Below are 18,962 nucleotides of genomic sequence, written 5' to 3'. Positions count from 1 at the left end.
CCGGGTGGTTGAACACACCAACATGGGACCTGGGGAGTACTCGAGAAATGAGGTCCGCCCCAAAAGAACTGCGTCGAGTCTGGTTACGCAGTCTCGCGTAATGTGTGTTTGTACTGAGTAGGATACCTAAACTTTGCAGCTAGTACTTGAGCTTAGGTATGTCCTCTGTTTTCTCTTCTCAATCCATGATGGGTATGTTTCAAAGCAGGTAAGGAGATCTGAAAGGGCTACGGATTCATCATTGAAGTACCTTAGTGTAACTGCCGAGAAGGAAGGAAGCTTCCCTTTCTGGATTCGGGCATGTGTTTCTGCTGGCCTGTCCAAGGTACTGTATGCAAGGGTAGCACAAACAAGCAGCGGCGCCAACCCGGTGCAACTTGGGATTTCGAGTTTGGTGGAAAGGCCTTTGTACTAGGTTGAGTAACGTTTCTCCAATCGAGGAGCTGTAGATGATGAAGATTTAGGTGGAAACATGATAGTACTGTAGGCGAGTTACCCTGACATACCTCGGGTGAACTTATTTGTACAAAATAGTTTAATGAAGTCCATGACTATGTTTAAAGGTCAGCCCAGATACCTTTGGTTTAAAAAGCTCTCGTCGGCATGTGGTCAATCTCTCTGGGATTCAATGTTCAGAAAATGCAGGTTGTTTCCTGGAGATGGGGGCATCTTGTCAGCGTCTGAGCTCAAATATGGAAAAGAATTTGGGTTGCAGTCATTTCTATTCCTTGTGGTCACCAAAACTCGAGACAATGAATCGGCAATGATCTCTTGCACGTATTGATACAACATCGCCAGCTCTTTTCCTATGTGAAAGAATTTCGTCACATAAGGGTGAGCGATAACTTAGAATCGTGACTCTGGAACTCTTCTACCTCGATAATAGTCGTATTCACCATGTCTGGGTACGATACATAGTGGGCAGTGAGTATTGGAGGAAGGAGCAGTCGTGCTTTCCTGGGCCATTCTTTCCCTCTGAATATCTTGAAAGGTTGGACTGACCGCCTCGCTTAGTCTTTGCCTCGCTCCCACCCTTCCACAAAATCTCTTTCACCCTCTGAGGCTGTCGCCAAAACGTCTTCTCCCTTTCCCATCCGCTCACATCGCACCTTTCATACTTCTCCCTCTCCAGGCACCTCAAACCTGGTATTTCCTTTTTTCATTTCTCTAAAAACCCCGATACAAAGAGAGCATTGCTGCCGCCTTTTTGCGCCTTCACCGATCTCCTTTACACAAGTTCACCACTCTGGTCGGTCGATCAAGATGGTGGCCATCGGTCTCGCTTCTGCCTCGCCCAAGGGCAAGGCAGTCATGATGGGAATATTTTCCCTCATTGCAGTACTCCTTCTCGGTGTCGTTGCTGCTGAGAATCACACAGAGCCCGTCACTTCTGTCGACTTCAACTGGGACCCCAAGAACCCTCCTCTCTGGACCATCCGCCCTGAGGATCGCGAGGAGTTCCTTGCTACCGGAAACATCACCAGACTCATCAAGCGCAACGATGTGACTCCTTGTGAAGATCATCAGCATCCCGCCCTTCTCTACTACCAGTACTGGGAGAAGGACTGCCCGGCTCCTACCAAGTTCCATCCTGATGACTACAAGTATCCGGGAACTTGTATCCATTGGGATCGACCATGGTGGCCGGAGGACAAGGCTTGTGGTGGTTTCTGTCAAGTCCGTAAGTTTGACTACTGAATCAAGATTACTGAGCTGGCAACCAGCTGACACTTTCATCACCTAGGCACCTACTTCGAATGGGCTCAGGAGAGTCCCTACCCTATGTCTGAATGTCACTTTCCCGTCGCATGCGGCTTATCTCAGTCTGATTCAGCTTCTGTTGGATGGTCAGCTACTCTCAGTGGCAAACTCGGAAAGATGTGGAAGCTTGGTGCCTCTGGAAGTTGGAGCTGGGCAACGACCACTGCTACCGGACGCTCCTTCAAAGTCACCCTGTTGAAGGGTGAGTGCGGCTACTTCACCTTCGTTCCAGTCAAGAAAGTCATGTGGTAAGTTCGCCAAGATTCTGTTTGATATTCACATTACAACCGCCATCAAAAATATCATAGAGCTGATGATCTGGTTCTTTAGCGGTACATATTCCTTTTCAGAGGCATATCCAAACCAAATCTATGATTATTGGCTCTGCCACAGCGAGAGGGGCCCGACCAACCTACCCAACATCTGCGATTCCGAACCCTGGAAGATCAAGAACACTGGCGATGCCAAAGACCCCGATGGATTGATCCCCGATGGCACTGTCCTGTTCGTCTACACGGACTGTCGCACACGCTTACCCCTGCCGAAAGAGTTCCAGGACCCCGTGTACGGCACCCCGGGCGTCTCTCTCCACCCCAACACCATCGACAGCATCCAACAGGGCTGGGTCTGGAACACCTGCTACTTCTGGGACATGAAGGTCAAGGGCGAGCGCGCCCTCTTCATCCGCGGCTCGGGCTTCAAGGACGAGAAGATTGGCGACAACGGCGAGTACCTGCGCAAGGTCGTCGAGGCATGTTCCAGCCAGGCCGGTGGCGCTTTCAAGAATCACAAGTTCACGTGGTACGACAATGGCAAGCCGGAGGACTCGGCTATGAAGCGCGGCGCTGCCTGGCTCTTTGAGGGCGATGTGCCTGAGACCATCCGACCTGGCTGTGTCGGCGAGGCTCTCATGGACATGGGCGCTTCCACTCAGGATCAGTGCGTCGGTAACAACATGGAAGCCTTGAGCTTCGATTAGGCCTGATGTACACCAAAGTCATTTAGAGACATGACAAGGACGATGGATTAACGATGATGATTAACGATCGATGGAGATACCTTCTATCGTGGTTCTGGAATGATGGCAACTAGCTATACAGACGCGAGATACCACAAGCAGAAGAATAACACAACAGTTTTTAAAAATCTCCTTCCTTTCGCATGCTGAATGTCGAAAAATGTTCAAACTGTTCCGTGTGATATGCCTGTTCCCGATAACCTTCCGATCCATGCCAACATATGCTCCAGAGAGCGATGCGCCCTTCGCTGTCAAAGTAGTTACCTATTCGCATTGCGGTTCATCGTTACAGCATCCGCGGGTATGTTGACAAAAAAAGTCAGTCTAGCCGAGTCCGAAAGTCAAGCGTGCTCGGGAGGTTTGACAAAAGCCCAGCATAACCAAAACAAGTGAGAAAAGCGAGACCCTGGATTCTCTTCAACAAGATGCCCACAACCCCCTCTTCCATCACAGTAGCCTACCATGCCTTTGAGGAACAACAGCAATACCTAGTAATCACACTCACGGCGCATACGCCGCGCAAGGACTTGGTTCCGACAGCAACAGAGAGGGGACGAGGGGACGATGGTGTGCGCGTATTACATTTTTTCCCCCCACACGCTGAGAGTTCAACCTAAAGTTTGGGTGATGGAATTATCGCCAGGCATTAATGGTCGACGGAAGCTTCACCTTGTCTTTTTTGGGGTGATGGACGTGCTGGTGGGTAAACTCGTCTGATATCTCAGGCAAAAGCTTCAGATAAACTTCAAGAGTCGAACATTACCTCCCCCCCATATTTCCAGTCTAAAGCGAGACCGAGCGCTGCAGGGTCACCTATTTAAAATGGCCATAGCTCCGCAAGTCATATACTGTTGGGTGCGGCCAGGTCATTTGTATTTCTCTGTGAGAAGCCCTAAATATCGCGAAGAAGGCAATAGCCTACGCGTCCAGGCCGCTGCTGCGTCGGAGGAGTATGCGGGCAGGGGGCGCGAGGGTGAATCTTGGTGCTCCGGGGATGACGGAGACGAAGACGCTGGTGGCGGAGAGGGAGGGTGACAGCGGAGATGAGATTCGGGAGATGATCAAGGCGCATCCGTTCAAGAGGTCCGCGACTGCGAAGGAGATTGCCGATGCTGTTGCGTTTGTCGTAGGATGTCAGTATGTTAACGGGACCGATGTCTTCGCTGATGGGGGATGGATTGCGAAGCTGAGGTGGGGAGAAGGGGACATTGTCAACGAAATAAAGAAGCACATGGGGGCTTCAACTGCGGGATAGAGTATATCTTGCAAAAGATGTCAGAGAAGTGGCATTCGAGTATATTAGGAAAGGCAGATGATCCTCCTCGGGGTGGTTAATTGATGGTGGTTAGCGTCTAAATCATCTGCTAGAGTCTTCTTTACACACTTCCCTCTGCTTCTGTAGGGTTTAATCTCTTGATTCAGTAAGAATTTAGCTTGTTCTATGACACGTGGTGGCGCATGCTAAACCCATTGTACTTGGATTCCGACCAACATTCCAAGGGTGGCATGTTGTGAAACAATGAAGCTAAGGAATTTCAGATGGTCCAAGTCTTCCAGCGATAAACTCCTTGATTTTCCATGTTTAAAAAGTACCAATAAACTCCCTTTTTCATGATTTCATATCCTCATTACAGACGGCTCTTGTTGATCAAGTGGGCATTGACAGGTGTGACGCCCTTGCCGGTGCTCGCAAAGGAAAGAATGTTTTCCATACCAAGCCTCTCGAAGCCCATGTGAGCATCCAGAGAGGCACCCGCATTGTGCGACAGGACCTCGACGTTCCTCATCTTGATGAGCTCCTTGTTCACATGGGGCTCGTTGTAGTGCACGTCTAGACCAACGGCCGAGAGGTGCCCGCTCTTGAGCGCGGCAACAAGGGGCTCCTCCTCAATGAGCTTCCCACGCGCAATGTTGATGAGTTTGGCGCCCTTCTTCATCCTGGCAATCGCGGCGGCGTCTAGCAGCGTCTTGCCCGCAAAGGGCGTCGCCGTAAGGACGCAGTCGGCCGTGGCCAAGAGGTCGTTGAGGTTCTTGTAGTACGTCGCGTTCGATGGCTTCTCGAGGTCGGCGGGCATGCGGACGACGTCGTTGTAGAGGATCTTCATGTCAAAGGACTTGTGCGCCTTCTCCGCGATGCGGCGGCCAATCTTGCCGAAGCCGATGATGCCCAGGCTGAAGCCGTTGGGGTTCCGCGAGACGGCGCCGACGTTCTTGTTGGCGTCGACGAACTGGTCCGGGTCGCCTGAGCGGGCGGCGGCGGAGGACCAGGAGAAGAGGCGGAAGGTGGAGAGGATGAGCCAGATGGCGCCGTCGGCGACGGATTCTGTGCATGCTGCGGCGGCATTGCAGTAGATGATACCTAAGTGAACTTTGTCAGCTTGTCGATTCTGGTTCAACTAAAGCGCGGCAACACCAGCGGGCTCTTCTTTGCGCCCATGTCATGAACCAACCTCTACTTGCGAGAGTCTCTGTGTCAACCCAGTCGAATCCAGCCCCCGCGCTGGCGTACACCTTGCATGACGATGGCAGAAGCGAGATCAGCTCCTTGTCCCAGTTGCCCATTTCGCCTCCCGTGTTCCAGAACGGGCGGTAGATGGCAAAGAAATCGCCAAACTTGTTGTCCTTCAATGCCTGGATGAACTCCGCGCGCGGCATGCTGTATGACCGGCGGATATCGAATTTGGAAGTGAAATCCTTGTAGAGGTCATGGTTCCACTTGATGTCGTCGCCGAGCTGTAGAACGATTGGCTTGCCCATCTTGACTGTGTGTAGTCGTGGTTCGTTTGTTCTGAGCCTGGGACCGTCGCGGGTGTATGGGAGGTATCGTGAGGTGAGGAGACAGAAGGCTGAGCAAGACGGACAGTTGCGCGGGATTGCCAGTCAATTGAAGGACCTTGGAGCTCGGTGAGCTCTCCGCAGTGATCTGTATATCGGACGACTCGTGCGCTAGGAATATCTTGCTTTACATGCTGTCAGCGGTCCCCGATTGGGTTTGATTGTGTTTTTTGTTGGGTTCCGGCCGGCGATATTTACCGCATTAGGAGAGCTCGCAGCACCCTGGCGCGAGTGGAATGGCCTGCGTCGAGCTACTGGCTACGATCCTCCCCCGCTCCCGCAATTAGCCTGTAACGGCTCCATAACCCGCGGGGAATTTGGGGCTGTGACGTCCCTTTTGCCGGTTGGTCCAAGGACGGTCAACGGCCCCGAACGTCGCCAAGCCCGAGTACCACCGCGACTTGGCACAACCAGGTCTGCCTCGCTTCACCGCCGGCGTTGACTTTCCGAACCTCCGATTGACTGGGCTAGAGAATCGTGATAATGAAGTTCGCTCGAGGCTGTTGAGTTCAGAATGGCTCTGCGCATTGACGTTCCGAGACCAAACAGTGCCGTTTGGATTCTCCTCAGTAGAGGCGCCGCTCGCCGGGGAGAAGTCTGAATGACTTCAAAAATATGGACTCGAGAGAATGTCGCACATGGAGCATTGTATGGATATACCATATAGCTTGAAAGCCTACGTTCGTTCTAGAACTCAAGTGAGCTGTGGACGCGCTGTGTTAGCTCCTGTTTAAGCGGATATCCATCATGCCTCGTTTTTTGTTTGAAATTTTTGCATGAATCGAGACGTACGTCTGGATTCTTATGAATTGCTACTATCTTGCACCCATGCTCAAAAGTGGAAGGCTGAAATGTAGCAAGGCTACGAGCTTGACCTGCCAGAGTCCTCAACAATGTGCTCATCGAACCACTCCTCACTAGCATCGAGCTTCCCATGGGGCAAAGTGAAAAAGACGAAAACCACCCTCCCAAAAAGTGAAATTCAGATGCAATAACGTCCATTACGATATCCAGCAGTGGTAGCAGAAGCTCCACTGATCGGTAGTGCATACGGATGACTTTGAAAAATAAAATAAGAGAATGGCGTGTGCCTGCACTGCCTTCTGCAGGAAGTGGTACAGAGAACTTGGCTTTCTAATTACTAAGGTAACATGAATGAACCTATACCGGATCGACGACATGCCGCACTGGTCCCTGTCGATTGTATTAGCGGATGTGCGACATGGAACGGTCCGGTCGTATCGGGGCTTACCTTATCCAAACGACACGGCAAACATATAAGTACACATAGATGTGAATGATCTCATCCGTCGTCCTTGTGGTAGGTATATGTAGCTGGCTTATATACATAGAACCCGAAAAGAAATGACCAAAGGAAAAAGAAATGGATGGAGGGTGATAACTGACCTTGTTATTTACGCTACATGCACTGTCTAGGTTCAAACAGCGCGCCCCTCAGTAAGGTAGCTAACAAATCTACTCCATTAGAGTATCTTTTAAAGCTGGTACCAATCTGCCAAACATTTTTGTTAGAGAGGGGCCTTGGTTTGAGCGGTTGCTAGTGACAGGAACAGCGTTGGATCAGGTTCAATTAGATTGGTAAGTATGTCATCTGGGTAGCCGTCTAGGAGGAAGGAGGGACGCAGAGACGGAAGGTACTGGTGGGGCACTGTCTACTGCCTTAACTAGGAGACACTCACTCCCTGATCAGTACAAGGGTCTCAAGGAGGCGAACATCTTTACATTGTCATCGCTGACATATAAAGGGTCCCCGCGATTCGCCATCAAAGTTCATGTATGAGTGTCGCTTATTATAGTCGTGGCCAGATCGACTAACAGTCACCACTTTGGATGATTAGTTATGCAGCCTCCAAAGTAGCGCTGTGTTTGAGGATACTAATAAACAGGGTACGAAGGGTGAATGCAGATGCTGGAGGATTTTGGCATCTGCCATGCTGGTTTATCAGTTGCCAGTAGACTGCACACCTACAAATAAACGAGACAAGTTCTTATGGAAGCTCTATGAGATCTCTTAAGCAGTTATCATCGCCAACCTGAGCTTCAGATTTATATCACTACGTGTGGGTTTCCAAAATAGGTCAGGTCAAATGCGCAAAACCGCAAGGTAGATAGGTACGATCTGTACATTTTCTAGTCCAAACTGCTTTCAGATCCAATGTTTGGTGCTTGCCCACATCGAGGAATAGTTCTTCCAAAATCAAACAAGCGCGGTCACGATGGCTTCGCATATGTAACGAAACCTCCCTAGAATTCGCACCAGCGAAGTCGTCTGCCACGTGCCTTTTTCACCTAATCATTTCTTTCACTTAGTATATAGATTTGATTCTTTTTCCTCTTCACTTTCTTGGCCAATATAGTCTGCCTTCTTTCTCTATTCATCTGCCCATTTCAGTGAGCTCAAACCTATCATAACTTTCAGAGGCAGGTGCTCATCAAAGCATACGGATCATACCCGTTTATCCTCGTACTACTCGAGTGCAACCAAGCTACAAGTCCCTGACTTGCAGTTACGTACCTTTTACAGTAGCAGTGTTCATTGGGGTGAGAACAACGAAAGTGATACTCTGAATGTACCACCATCGACGCCGAAATTAAAGCTTCTGTAATCCGCAAGTCGGCGCCGGTGCTGTAGTCCAGAGCCGTGGCAGTGTTATTCCGTCGTTCACGCTTTCCGGGCGCCGTGAACGTAGATACCGGCGTTGCAGTCGCCAGGTGAAATCAGGTTGCGGAGAGCATACATCAGGGTATTGCAAGGGAATGATATTTGTCAGTCTAGTAAAGCTGTGTTAGGTCAGATCGCCTCGATGATCCGGTCGTCATAGTGTTAGCCGTGTCACTAGTACTCGGCTCGCTTTCGACATTGATTTCCAACAAGAAACATGATGAATGGCCTTGCTGGTAGAGAAGCCAATTCTCCTCGGCATATAGAAATTTTTTAGAGAACTCTGTCCTTGAAATTTGGTCATTTGAGCTTCCTCGTTTGATGAAGGGAGATTTGAAGTGGCCCGAGTTAAAGACCGAACGCACAAGGTCCTCCGGTCTGAACTCACCGGGATTTCAGTGGGTTTCTTGCAAATGTTCATCTTTCAGAGAGGGGGATCACTATTCGCTCGGCCGATACCAAAGCAGGTTTTGGTTCCCCCTCATCCGGTCGTACGTCAGCACTGGAGTTTGGCGCAGTATCACATGAGTGATTAAATTGCGTATGCAGCACATTTACGGTTGCTTGCACGAAACATGCTAGGCAGGCTAAAGACTTGAAGCCAGAACCCTCTTATGCTCATTGATCCCTTATAAATCACTTACACATCACGGCAGATGGTCTTCTGTCACGTCGATCCGTACCTCCGCATTTCTAAGTTCTCAGTGCAGGGTCCCGTCGGCTCCGGCAAAAGTTCAGGCACGGCGATGGGTTCCCCTTGCAGGCCGAGCTCCGGTACTTTGGTTCCATATTTCAACCTTTCAAAAGACGCCTTGTCGGGTGGGAGTTGAGTTCACTTTTTGGGATGAAACAACAGAGCATGGCTACTAAGCCTTTATTTATTCCCGACTAGAATGAAACCGCCCTCCCATGCTCGACCAGCAATGGAATCTTGACAAGGGGTACCATCTAGTCGGAACACGCGGGCTGACCAACTCTGGAACTCCTACGTCACCCGATGTCCTTACTTCGGGAGCTACATGTAGATTCGTTGCTCCTTACCCTTACCTTTGTGGATGGGGCTCTCTCGAACGCCTCCATCTACGTCGCGTCTCTACAAGATTCTCATCAGGATTTCCTACCATTTCTGGGAGCTTCGGAACCGAATCAATTCGAGCAGAGGATTCTTCATTGCCCAGACCTGCAAGATGTGGTCGTTTGATTAAGCGGGGATTATCTCTGCGCGACCCATAACGCCTGTTAAATGGAGACCGCGTTAGATCTCGAATCCACAGAGTCACAGACCCCAGAATCCACCAAGTTACGTCCAGGCTTCTGCCAACGGGATATCGGAATGTGTGGCGGCAGATCAATGATCGGTCATAAGTTTTCGCGCTTGGCGAACCAGGGGGGCGGGCGCCAACTTGGGTCGACCGAGCCGGCACTTGCGGCTTGGGGTCTCCTGCGAGGTTACGCGACGAAAGGGGAAGGTTACCGAATGCCGTCATCCAAGGGGGCTAATGTCCGCGTCCGCGTGTCTTGGGCCGTACACTAGGATGCGAGCGCGAAAATAGAAGGTCTAGCCATGAGAGGTCCTTGCATGCGATAGATTGAACCAGCTTCTTGGAATGGATCATGGGGCGAGCTTGTTTTATACGCTGGGGTTGTGATGGTGCCCCAGTTACCGACTCCATTGGCCGCCTGATTTAGGGTTCAGAGGCTTCCGATGAACGTGTCTGACAGGCATCATGCTATGCATGCCAGAGCAATGTGTTTGCAGTGCTACTTTGACCACTCTCGCCAGCCAGGTCGGCGAACGGCTGAGCTGGCTTACCTTGAGTGATGGTGACACTCGCACCAAGCCGCACGTTGGAAGTTCTCAATTCTGCCATGTTGATGACTGAACTTTCGTCCAAAGTGTTTCCAAACATCTACACAATTCACTTTCCACACGTTTTTCTTGTAACATCAGAATTAGAGCCTAGAAAACATCCATGTGTTGAACAACCTTCCCGCTGTGCAGGAGTTTAAAAATTTCAAAAGCTAAAGGCTGCGTGGTTTTGACTTTGTTGATACAGCTTAGATATCCATGATGTGGATGATCAACCCAAATAACAAGTAAGCAACTCCTAGATTTCACGTAGTACGCTGAGCTAGGAGGGCAGAGAAGTTTTGTCGCGAGGAGTAAGAGAGCCTGGATAATTCTGACTTTCCGGCCATTCAAAAATGGCGAATGCTGACTATACCGGCCTTGACGAGACTGAACATTGATGGACAAGCAAGCCCGGGCGATTCATTGCCTCGGCTCTCATTGTGGCAACTACTGCGATCGACAGAGGTAAGTTCCCTATTTACGCCCTTTTAGATTTGAAGGAAGGAGAAAAGCATAGGAATGACACGGGGAATATTCCAAGCCAACGGCTCGCTGCATTAGGCCAAGTGTCCGTGACCCTTGGTAACGGAAACGGCAGGGCTTGAGAGGAGGGTGGTATGCAGCGCAGCAGCAAGGCACCCACCCATCGATCGGCAATTTCACATGTGCTACTGTTACGTCTGTCATTTTCTTGCACCGAGACAGTAAAGTTGGTGTGATCAGTAAACTCCAGCGCCGTCAGCTACACGTGTAGGTAATTAGTGCAGTGGTCTTGTAAAGTCGCGCGCGAGGACCCCCAAACCACTAGCGCCATCGATTTAGCGGATCTGTGCTGCGCCATGTCTCCAACGGCTCTCTACCTTAAGGTACGTTATCCTACCTTAGATTGGACGCCAGAGGACGGGCCTTCAGCTGAACAAACCTGGATCGATGTGCAACGGTGCCTATCCGCACATCGTAAGGGTGACTTTCCAGTGTCGCCTCCTTGGACTCTTCTGCAATTCTGACTGGGGGTTTTCGTTCCAGAGCGTAATTCATCACAGATAATTGGGACGATGCGAACAAGTCACCCGCTGTTTCCAACTTTTCCCACAGCATGTTCGTCTACCTACACTAAGACATATCGCGACCGGTTAGGGCAAGGGTAAGTGCCTATAGGTAGTAGGCTGCGGCATGTCTTGGGACTATGGAAAGACCTATCGAAACAGCCGGGATCATGAAATTTACCGGCGGCCGAGCGGCAATATCACACCCCAAAAAGGCAGGTTGGTAAACACAATTATTTACAGAGCAGTGGGAGTCTGGGAGAGAGATGTTTTTTTTTTACCGCTCGCTCCGGCAGAGTGCCGACTCCAGGGACGCGTGTATTCGTAAAGGGGGGACGGAACCGAGGGGGTCGCCAGGGTCCAATACACTGGGGTCCCATGGGTTTGAACCGGGGAACCGGGGAAGTCCGGGGTGCTGCGCATCCTTTTCAGGACGCTATTCGGTGATGGGATGAACCTGGATACCAGCATTCATCCCCGATCGCCATGCACGATTGCAGCGTACATCCAGACGTCGCAAGACAACCAAGGATCATTTAACGGATCCGTGGCTCTATGGAATCCAAAAGAATACGGATAATTCGGTGACTTTGAGCTCAGCTGAGGTGTTTGTCAAGCATGACTAGACGAGCTGCCGCGCGGGGCGAAATCGACTCTTCAGTGCGACGTTTTGAGCAGCTTGAACCTTAAACTGATTCAGCAACCATGCATCAGCACATTTCTCGCAACCGCTTCCCGGCTGCAATCTCCGGATAACCTGTCCCAGTCTCCCAGAAACCGGTCCTGCTCCACTTGGCCTGTCAACCACGTGCGGCAGTTACAGCTGCTGTTGCTGAGCAAGCAATCGCTAACAGGCTACGGATATTGCGCCACCCAAGACAGCTCAGGTAGAGTCAGGGATATTGGCTGAGTTTGTCCAACAAACCCCTTTGTCCCCCCTCTTTCCCCTGGTACTCTGCTCGTGAGCCCATGTCTTGCCCTTGACAAGTCTACTGAGGCAAGCAGGTGATATTTGGTCTGGGCCAATATGTCGTCGTTTAAGGCAAGCGGCGCTTGTCTCTTGGCTGCCTTGTTTCCCCTGACTGTTGTGGAGAAGAGAGTCCATAATCGGCAGGCAAGTCCGGCAGCATCAATGGCAGGGCACATTCATAAGCCTTGGAAGGTCGTTATCAGACGAAGTAATCCCATCTTTAGGGACTCGCGAGATCATATAACGGTTCGTCCCGAGTCGACACAATTCTGCGACTCCTTGCGTCTCTACTCACTCATTGCTATACCCCTGTACATACGCCTTTGATCTTAGAGTCCCATTCAGACACCAGTCACCATGGCATACGTCGTGAAGATGGCTGTGGCTGCGGCAGCAATGCCGCTCCTCGGAGCGCTTGCTCGTCCGTCTTCTCGTTCAGTTTGTCTCCAGCGGCAAAACGACACAAATCTGCTGCCTATCTACGACTACATCGTCGTTGGTGGCGGTGCCAGTGGGCTTACTGTTGCCAACCGCCTCACGGAAAACCCAGGTGAGCGGCATAGCACTGCAAAGCGTTAATCAAAGGAACAAATAGCTGACTCCGCACAGCTGTGACTGTTCTCGTTATCGAGGCTGGTGAACTGTGAGAATAGTCCCGCATACTGCAAGGCTTCCTGGCATCCTGACATACAGCTTCTAGTGACAAGGGTGAGGATTTCGTCAAGATTCCCGGATTGGCTGGCGGCGCCATTGGAACCCAGTACGACTGGAACACGACCTATGTCGCCAACGACGCACTTGGAGGCCGAGTCGTCTCGATTCCCCAAGGAAAAGTTGTTGGAGGTTCAACTAAGCTTAACCGCATGGTCTTCGACCGGGGCTCGAAGTCTGATTACGACCGTTGGGACGTCCTCGGGGCCGAAGGATGGAACTGGGAATCGTTGTTCCCTTATTTTAAGAAGGTCGGTGCCTGTGCTCCCTGGTGCAATCGTGGAGGCAAATTGAGTCGGCAATCTAACTTTATTTCACTTACAGAACGAGAAGTTTACACCTCCAAAGGCCGACATCGTCTCCGAGTGGGGCGTTGAGTTCGATGCCGCTGCTCATGGCAGCGACGGGTTGATGCAGGCTACCTACTCGCCTTTCTTCTGGCCCACAACCAGTTGCGTGTCCCTTCCCAATTCCCGGTGACATCCAAGGACGGGCTCTAACCTGCTTTTTGTAGAGTACATGATCGAAGCTGTCAAGGAGCTTAAGATCACCATCCCAAAGGATCAAGCCAACGGCAGCGCGATTGGAGCCTACTTCTGCCCCCACAACCAGGACCCGATTACTTCCACTCGTTCCTCTGCCAGGGAGGCTTACTACGATAACTTCACCGGGCGCAAGAATCTCCACCTTCTCACTGGACGTCAGGTTACCAAGGTCCTGACCGCTGGGTCAGGAGATTTTGTCAAGGCCATAGGTGTTGAGGTGTGCTTGCAATGCTGGAAATCCCGACTTAGAGTATCAAAGCTAATGTTCTACTCAGTTTGCTGCCAGCAAGGGCGCTCAGACGCAGACTGCCAAAGTCGCCAAGGAAGTCATTCTGGCTGCTGGAACATTCCACACGCCTCAAATTCTCCAGGTTTCCGGCATTGGAGACCCTGCTCTGCACACCAGCATCAATGTCCCGACTGTCGTCAATCTTCCAGCCGTTGGCCAGAACCTCCACGACCACGTGATACTGACGGTTGTCAACACCAGTATGATAGTCCAAAATGGCAACGAATCCTGACATGAGCTGACTAGAGCACTTAGTTAACACCACTCTGCCCGTGAACTCCATGCTCCAGAACAACGCGACCTTCGCCGCCGAGGCCAGAGCCCAGTACGACAGTCAGAAGAACGGCCCTCTCAGCTCCCCTACCGGTGACTTCATCGCCTTTCTCCCGCTTTCGACCTACTCCAAGGCCGTGGATGTTCTCAGCTCCGAGGCGGCCTCGCAGGATGCAACCACCTACTTGCCTTCCGGCACCCCGGCTGAGGTGGTGAAGGGATACAAGGCACAGCAAAAGGTTCTCAACGAGCGTCTTACCGCCGACGACTCTGCAATTCTGGAGATCATTTGGTCCGACGGTGCCTTTGTTCTGGGTCTCCAACACCCTTACTCGCGTGGTTCCCTCAAGGCTCCTTCGTCCAGCACTTTTGACGCTCCTATCGCCGACTCAGCCTTCCTGAAGAACCCTCTTGATGTCTCTGTCTTGGTCGAGGGTGTCAAGTTCGCTCGTACCATTGCCGGCACCGAGGCTGTCAAGCCTCTGCAGCCCTTTGAAATCGTTCCCGGCGCGAACGTTACCACCGACGCTGCGATCGCCGACTTTGTTCGCCAACAGAGTGGTACCCTGTACCACCCCGTCGGTACCTGCAAGCTGGGTCCGAGGGAAGAGGGCGGTGTCGTCGACGCCAACCTCAATGTTTATGGCGTCAAGAGTCTCCGCATTGTGGATGCCAGCATCATGCCCCTCTTGCCTGCGTCCCATCTTATGACTACAGTCTATGCTGTTGCTGAGAGGGTAAGCTCAACTATCCATCGAGTGCCTTTTGAATGATACCTGGAATCGTTCGCTGACAAATTTGGTATCTAGGCTGCCGATATCATCAAGGGCAAGACGGTATAAGGGGAGTAACGATTATGAAAAAAACTCATATTCATCCTGGAGGAACGGACTCTGCTATTACTCTGGCCCGAAGAACATTTCGGATAGCATTGTGCCAGATTTGACTTTTTTACATCGGCCAAGAAAGTATTGATTTAATGAACTACGAACTGCCTTACGCCTTCCGTAGACGACACCTGTTGTCTTTCTTTTCATGCTATAAGCATGGTGTACTTTTTGTTCCACTATGTATGATCTAACAATGTTTCCAACAAGTTTTGGGATCGGGATATCATACTTTTAAGTTGTTTGCCGCACACTTCAACAAGTTTCTGCGCATCTTGAATTCTAGTCCATCTTCTGCATCGGCAAATAGCCGTAGTCTGGAACGTTTTATTCCACTAGCCAAACCTTGATTCTAAGGCAATAAAGCAAGTTCGGAGGCCAAATTTTGGACCACGCAAGAAATAGATGATTTAAATCAACATGAGGATATCAAAGACTAAGCCGTGAAAGACTGTATGATTCTGCATCGTCATTTTCGCCATTTCTCTAGGAATAAAGATCGTTGAAAGACTCTAGTCCGGTGGCACCCATCTGACCATTTTTTATCGAATTGGCAGATAGTCGGCATCCAGGGACAATGTATTCCTTGACGTAATTGTCCCATCTTTGGGCGCTTATAGCGTGTAGCGCCCCTACTTTGAGCCGAGAGGAAACCAGGAGAGGGCAAAAGCCTTCGATTACAAGTTCTTGCTTTGTCTCGGTGCGTTCTGTTTCTCTCTGTTTAATTCCGATTTTCTTTGGCTTGGCCTTGCAGCGTGACCTGATCACAAAAACGAGAAACTTAGTAACTACTTGTAACTCCGTTTTGAATTGAATGGTTCTGACTTCATGCGTAATTCGATATCTCCAGTAATACGGAATACCTGGCTTATGGGAAAGAAATTTCCATAGACTTGCATGGCACGGTACGTCGAGACAGCCTTCGACAATACCATAGTCTAGGCTAGTGTGGTCTCAGAGCCTGTACTTTGAGAAATCATCTTGTCAATGTAGTAGTGACGTAGGCTGAGGTGAGTGTCGCTAAGTTTTGGTATTATGGCTTTTCTTGGAACCTGTGAACCTTTCACGTGAGAGGTACCTGCTGTCAATTTCATTGAATAGCATTGTGCTATATATTGTAATGCTCAGTGCTAGACAACGAAGATGATATAATAATATGATATCGTTGTTGGGTCTATAGTTCTAGAAGAGGCCAATTTGTTGGCTATGGCTTCCCCAGTTGTTAAGGAATGTGGACACAGCTAGTCCCTCCTTGTCGATTTAGAAAGACGAGAGATTGCTAATGCTTGTTTATACTTGGCCCGAGGCGAGGTAGACCTATCAGCTACCAATCCAAGTGATATATCTGCATATTTAGCAACTGACGTGTTACCTCCATTAGGCTCCAAACCAGCCTCTTTGCTCCCGCAACAATATCTTTACGAGGTCAACTGACGTGGATGAATGCGACTTGTAACCAGTTCCACGACAGAACGTCGAGCTTCGAGAGCGGGGTAGTTGTTCTCCTCAGATATCTCGAAGGGCCGATTTTGTCTACTCAAGCCTAAACAAAGTTATGTGTATTCGTTGTTGCAGCAATGCTGGGCGAAGCCGGAAACCAAGGCTTGTCAAAAGCAGTGAAGAGCAACGTCCTAATCGACTGATGATGATGGCGATTGGGACAGCAAGAGCCGCCCTTGAAGCGTAAACAAGCGATTTGACCCGCTGCTTGGAACGCTTGCGAGTGATAGTCAGTAAGTCATAGAAGCAGAGATGGCGATCAGCCTTTAAGCAGCCTCGCTCTGGGGATTTTCTTTCCGGAATGGGGTGTCTTGACATGAGGTAACTAGTATGATGCAACAAGGTGTCTTGAGTGATAAAACAACTGCACTATCGATCCGTATCTTGTGAACAATGGGTCTGTGTTTTCACTAGCGCATTCAGAGTTGGGAAATTTCATCTCATACAGATATGCTACTGGAGTGATTGCAACTCAACATCAACGCCGTGACAACAATTTATATTCTATGCTTCCGAATATGGTCGTTCCAGTAATTCTGCTGGACTCCATTGAGAGCTATTTAGTTGTCTTGGAACACATTTAACATGGCTCAAGTGTGTAATGATAGTCTCCAGATGCGTTCCTGATGAAAGGTGCGGAAAGGGGATTTTTATTGATGGGGCTTCAGAGGTGTACTTCCCCAGCTAGTAAGTCTATAGTCGCTGAGTAGCAATGGCAAATTCGTACCTATCCAATCCGGTATTTCCTTCGCAGCCAACCAGTCCATGAACGCCATGCTATGCATTTGATTAAATCAGAGGGTGCCACCAACACATGCAAGCCAAACTCTGCAGGATTACCAGTCCACCGCCCACCCGTTATCTTCGAGGAACTCTTCACAAGCCTGCCTAAGGCCAAGATTAGGTCTCAACTCGGACGGCAGCAGGGGTTCGCGTGTAAGGGGGTCGCTCGGGTGGCGACGGAGATGCTCCATTATGGATGCCCTCTCGTATGACTTTCCCGTCTTGGTCTATGAGCGCGTTAGTAGGCGGCAAGGGCCAGTAGCAGAGCATGGGTCAACTTACAAGGACGGGGTCGACCATGATACCGAAGCTAATGTCGTCGATAGCCCACTCCGGAACCTCACGTCTCTTTTCCTCCGCCGAGCGACTCTTCTCGAATGTATTCCTCAACATCTCGATCTTCTGTTCCCACTCAGCCTCGATTTCCCTCTTTTCGCCGTCGTCCATTGCATTCGCAACGGCTTGTTCACGCTCCTTTTCCATCAGCTCAATGACCTCATTCTCGAGGTGTCGTGCCTCCCGTGTTCGCCGCTTCTCCATCCAATCCCATCGGTCCTTCTTCGCGCGCAACACCTGTGCGGTGATGGCCGCGAGTGATTTGTCGCCAGTCTGCACGCAGAGCTGGTGGGCCTTTTGAGCGTTTGTGAGAGAAGAATCGTAGTCTTTGAGGGCGAGCTGGGCCTGGGAGAGGTAGTAATGGGCCTTGAGGTTGTCGGTGGTGAGTCCGAGACACGACTCGCAGTCGGAGACAACCGAGTCCCATATCTCGAGCTTGAGGCGCGCCATTGCGCGGTTCGTGTATAGAGCGGGGTTCTTCGGATCGGCAATGATGCTATAAAGGACCAAGGATTAGCTTCTTGGTCAATGCGATTGCCATGTCTGGCTGTCCTAAGTGCACACCCAGCAGGTGGATCAGGTTGGGGCTGGCTCTGAAGTCATGCAGGTGCAGCTTACGCCTTGGAATACAAAGCCTCCGCTCCAGCATAGTCGCCATGCTGGAAGTGGCGATTGCCTTCCTCCTTGAGTTGTATCGACCTAGACATTGTTTTGTTGTTTCCCTTGCGGCGCCTAGTTGTGGTTCGAATTGTAAAGTTCCAGTCAATAGTATATATATATATAGAGGTATAGTAGGAAGAAAGGACGATTCGGCGACAGGCTGGAAGGACAGGTGATGTAAAGATGCGAAGCAGAAGCTAAATGCAACGGTGCAACCTTGGCAAGCCTGGCCGTTGAAGCAGGAATCAGCCCGAGAGAGGTATGTCGAGGCAGAGAGTACCAGGACAGAAAGGCTGCACAAAGGCCAAAGGGACTGTTCACTGCGCGTCGAGGCGTACAAATCAGTGGGGAGTACGGTTCGGTGAACAGGAAGAAGGCATCCCTCTTGGTCAAAGGTGTGGAGAAGAAGCCGTTGGGCACACCGGCTGCTGCAGCTCAGCCTCGGCGCGTTGAGATGGGGTGCCAATCGAAGATTCACTGCCCGCCAACGTTGCTGCTGCTGCTGCTGCAGTGCGTGTTGGCTGCTGTCACCACTTCAGTAGACGTTGACGCGGGACCCCCGCCAACCCGCGCCGATGGATTGGACGTGGATTCCAAGGGTCGCTTCTCCGCCGACCCCACCTTCACCCGAGACTCGCGGCTGTCGTTACCTTCTCGAATCTTCCGCTTAGAAATGGGTGGCTGTGGAGTCTCGAATGATCACGTGATGTGGCGCAAAAGCATCGAAGATCTTGGCGGCTGGAAGTGGGTCTGCTCCCGTCCTCTACCTTACGGTTGCGGAATGGTCTTCGGAGTTCCACCTGCACTTGGTAC

At 50.7% G+C, this 18,962-nt stretch overlaps 4 protein-coding genes across 4 annotated transcripts; 2 read left to right on the top strand and 2 right to left on the bottom strand.

Moving 5' to 3' along the window:
- Positions 1-1,263: 1,263 nt before the first annotated feature.
- CORC01_04239 (uncharacterized protein) lies at positions 1,264-2,740 on the top strand (the record flags this gene model as incomplete). The annotated part of the gene is made up of 3 exons (XM_022615887.1): positions 1,264-1,681; positions 1,745-2,009; positions 2,092-2,740. The coding sequence occupies 3 exons, from the start codon at positions 1,264-1,266 to the stop codon at positions 2,738-2,740; spliced, it is 1,332 nt and encodes a 443-aa protein (XP_022477632.1).
- A 957-nt stretch (positions 2,741-3,697) lies between these two features.
- Positions 3,698-5,536, bottom strand: CORC01_04238 (D-isomer specific 2-hydroxyacid dehydrogenase; the record flags this gene model as incomplete). Its single annotated transcript, XM_022615886.1, has 3 exons — positions 3,698-3,891; positions 4,416-5,138; positions 5,230-5,536. The coding sequence occupies 3 exons, from the start codon at positions 5,534-5,536 to the stop codon at positions 3,698-3,700; spliced, it is 1,224 nt and encodes a 407-aa protein (XP_022477631.1).
- Positions 5,537-12,522: 6,986 nt separating this feature from the next.
- CORC01_04237 (GMC oxidoreductase) lies at positions 12,523-14,825 on the top strand (the record flags this gene model as incomplete). Its single annotated transcript, XM_022615885.1, has 8 exons — positions 12,523-12,715; positions 12,775-12,808; positions 12,866-13,127; positions 13,201-13,327; positions 13,391-13,638; positions 13,697-13,910; positions 13,966-14,720; positions 14,793-14,825. 8 exons carry the CDS (start codon positions 12,523-12,525, stop codon positions 14,823-14,825), a joined length of 1,866 nt encoding a protein of 621 aa, XP_022477630.1.
- Positions 14,826-17,206: 2,381 nt separating this feature from the next.
- On the bottom strand, positions 17,207-18,196 carry CORC01_04236 (U-box domain-containing protein; the record flags this gene model as incomplete). Its single annotated transcript, XM_022615884.1, has 3 exons — positions 17,207-17,380; positions 17,436-17,985; positions 18,108-18,196. 3 exons carry the CDS (start codon positions 18,194-18,196, stop codon positions 17,207-17,209), a joined length of 813 nt encoding a protein of 270 aa, XP_022477629.1.
- Positions 18,197-18,962: the final 766 nt, after the last annotated feature.

Source organism: Colletotrichum orchidophilum, assembly GCF_001831195.1.
Source record: "Colletotrichum orchidophilum strain IMI 309357 chromosome Unknown Scaffold_27.1, whole genome shotgun sequence".
Classification (NCBI taxonomy): domain Eukaryota; kingdom Fungi; phylum Ascomycota; class Sordariomycetes; order Glomerellales; family Glomerellaceae; genus Colletotrichum; species Colletotrichum orchidophilum.
The sequence above is the reverse complement of the archived record's forward strand: the minus strand, read 5'-3'. Positions and strand labels throughout refer to the sequence as shown.